Here is a 2,633-nt window from a genome sequence, read left to right on the forward strand (position 1 = left end):
TCTGACGTTAGTTTCACTACAGAAACAGCGTAAAATATCTTTGCCTGTAAGTTTCTCTTGCAATAAAAAATAATTAAATATGTTATTATCAGATATTTAGGTCACATTTTCGGTATTTTTTGGCGTTTTTTTCTAAATATAAAAGACGATTTCGACACGTCGCTTTCGTCTCTCTGTGTGTTCATTTCTAAAGTTCAAGGAAGTTGAGTAAGTTGTTGTAATGGCTTTTGACAGCTCATACTCTATATGGTTCAGTGTAACCAATATGTGCTACTTAAAACTATGTCAAAGAAACCACTAATAATTTGAGTTCTAGCCAAAACAGTAACTTCTATGTAGAAATAAGTCGGTATTTTACTAATATCCTCTATTTCAGAAAAACAACAACAACAACAATACGCAAACAAATGTACGGATCCTTCATGAGCAAATATTATGGTTGTTGTTAACCTAAGAATGCTGACCTCTTTTTCTTCTCTGAGAAACGTTTAAATAACACAAACCAGGATAAAATAAGAAAATACTGATGTTTCAACATTGTTTTCATTGGATTAATTTATCTATTTTTAATGTCTTGTTAAAAAAAAAGGAGAATTAGAAATGATGCATAATAATGCCATGTTGTTGATGTTTTCGGTAATAAATGTTTGTGTGGTTGTTTGTTTGATATTAAACACAAAGCTACACAATTGGCTATCCGTGCTGTGTCCATCGCGAGTGCCTAAACACGTTTTTCTTAGCGAAATAAGCCCGCAGACTGATATTAGCGTTGTAAATTCCTTAGACTGTATTAACACACTCTATATAATCTGAAAGAAATGGACGTCGGATTATGCAACAAATGGCGAAATAGCTTGATTAACATGTTTGAAATATAAAGTTTTTGCTTAGCCTAGATCATTGATGGAGCTTTAATTACGCATGAATGACGTATGAATATGGTTGACCTGTATTTACAAATTTTAAAACATTGTTGCATGTTCCAAATTACGCAATTTTTATGAGCTTTACACCAAGGTCGGAAATGAGTAGGGTGACTACATTTGGCCTTGAGGATCAACGTGTGGCTCCAGAACAGGTTTAGGACCCGAGTTGTTTGTAACAAGCGAATCAAGTAGTTATGACGTGAAGTTTTCTTCGTCGTTCCGGAACAAAGATAGGAAAGAAATGAGAGCCACATATCTATCGATAATTTTGTACTTTCTTCTTCTTTCTTTAATTAAAGTGACCGTAGAAGATGATGAATTTCGGTTCACGATAGTTGACCACAATCAAACGTTGAATGAAAAACAAGAAACTCGTAGTTCGGTTTTCACAACGGAGAAAGTGAAAACGTTTTCTCGTGGTTTGTCTTTTTCAACCGAAGGAATGAGAACTAATAGTGTCCCCATTTCCACAACTGAGAAAGTAAGCAGTTTTGCTGACATTTCGATGTATTCGACTGAAGGAATGAGAACTAATAGTGTCCCCATTTCCACAACTGAGAAAGTAAGCAGTTTTGCTGACATTTCGATGTATTCGACTGAAGGAATGAGAACTAATAGTGTCCCCATTTCCACAACTGAGAAAGTAAGCAGTTTTGCTGACATTTCGATGTATTCGACTGAAGGAGAAGAAGCTTATAGTGTCCCCATTTCCACAACTGAGAGGAGTCCCATTTCCTCGACTGACGAAGGAAGAACCGTCGCCATATCTGAGAAAGTGAAACGTGTTTCGTTTCCTTTAACAACTGCAAAAGACGAAACGACAAACGTTCCGGCCTCTACGAGTAAAGGAATGGAAACGTCAACTCGTGAATCTGCCGTACAGAAACAATGGAAGAAAACCGAGAAAATAATTAAAGACTCAACCAGAAATATCATCCGCCGTCTCCTACCTCTTATTATCAGATCTGGATCCGATATAAACGTTACTTCTGCATGTCTTGGAAGTGGGTTTAAATTCTTAACTGGGATTCGACGCTTAAAGGAATGGGCCATACGAAGTAAGTTAATCTATAATATAGACCTAAAATAAATTTAAACAAGATTACGCAGCTAGTGATTCTAGTAATTGATTTTCAATAGGGCACGTTTTCTATCATTCCAATAACGTAGATAAGGTATGGATGGAATGCTAGTGTTAATTAATTGTTTGTAGCACTATAAAATAATAATGAATTAAATATCGCAATATCGTTATCGGTCCTGGTTGTCAACCTATTGTCATAACGGGTAATGTCTGTGGTAATAGCACTCAAATGCGTTGGGGATATCCCATCTATCAGACAATATCCATACGCCGATGTCAATCTAGTCAACCGTCATGGGAAAAAATCAATCAAATAGTTGTACTAAGCTGAGTGCTTTCACTGTCTATAGCCAGATGTAGGAAGGCAGTTACCCTTAAATTTCTTAAAGTAGAAATGAACTGAAATGAAGCCTCCCTAATATTTATACAAATTAAACTCCCAACCTCCACCCTTACAAAAAATATTAAATAGAACTATAAGATATTGAATAGAACTATAAAATATTGAATAGAACTATAAGATATTAATTAGAACTATAAGATATTGAATAGAACTATAAGATATTGAATAGAACTATAAGATATTGAATAGAACTAAAAGATATTGAATGGAACTAAAAATA

The 2,633-nt window shown here is 34.8% G+C and overlaps 1 protein-coding gene across 3 annotated transcripts in view; it reads left to right on the forward strand.

Annotated features, from left to right (window-relative positions):
- The first annotated feature begins 1,013 nt into the window (after positions 1–1,013).
- LOC106460426 (nose resistant to fluoxetine protein 6-like) overlaps positions 1,014–2,633 on the forward strand; it is a 37,362-nt gene continuing 35,742 nt past the window's right edge. Inside the window, exons 1-2 of one of the 3 annotated variants that reach the window (XM_022387148.1) lie at positions 1,014–1,561; positions 1,643–1,984. In XM_022387148.1, the coding sequence (XP_022242856.1) occupies positions 1,168–1,561; positions 1,643–1,984 (736 nt within the window). In that variant the 5' untranslated portion in view covers positions 1,014–1,167. Of the gene's footprint in view, positions 1,985–2,633 lie in introns of all 3 variants that reach the window. The other 2 variants (XM_022387149.1, XM_022387147.1) reach the window with 2 other exon arrangements.

Source organism: Limulus polyphemus, unplaced genomic scaffold, assembly GCF_000517525.1.
Source record: "Limulus polyphemus unplaced genomic scaffold, Limulus_polyphemus-2.1.2 Scaffold768, whole genome shotgun sequence".
Lineage (NCBI taxonomy): Eukaryota > Metazoa > Arthropoda > Merostomata > Xiphosura > Limulidae > Limulus > Limulus polyphemus.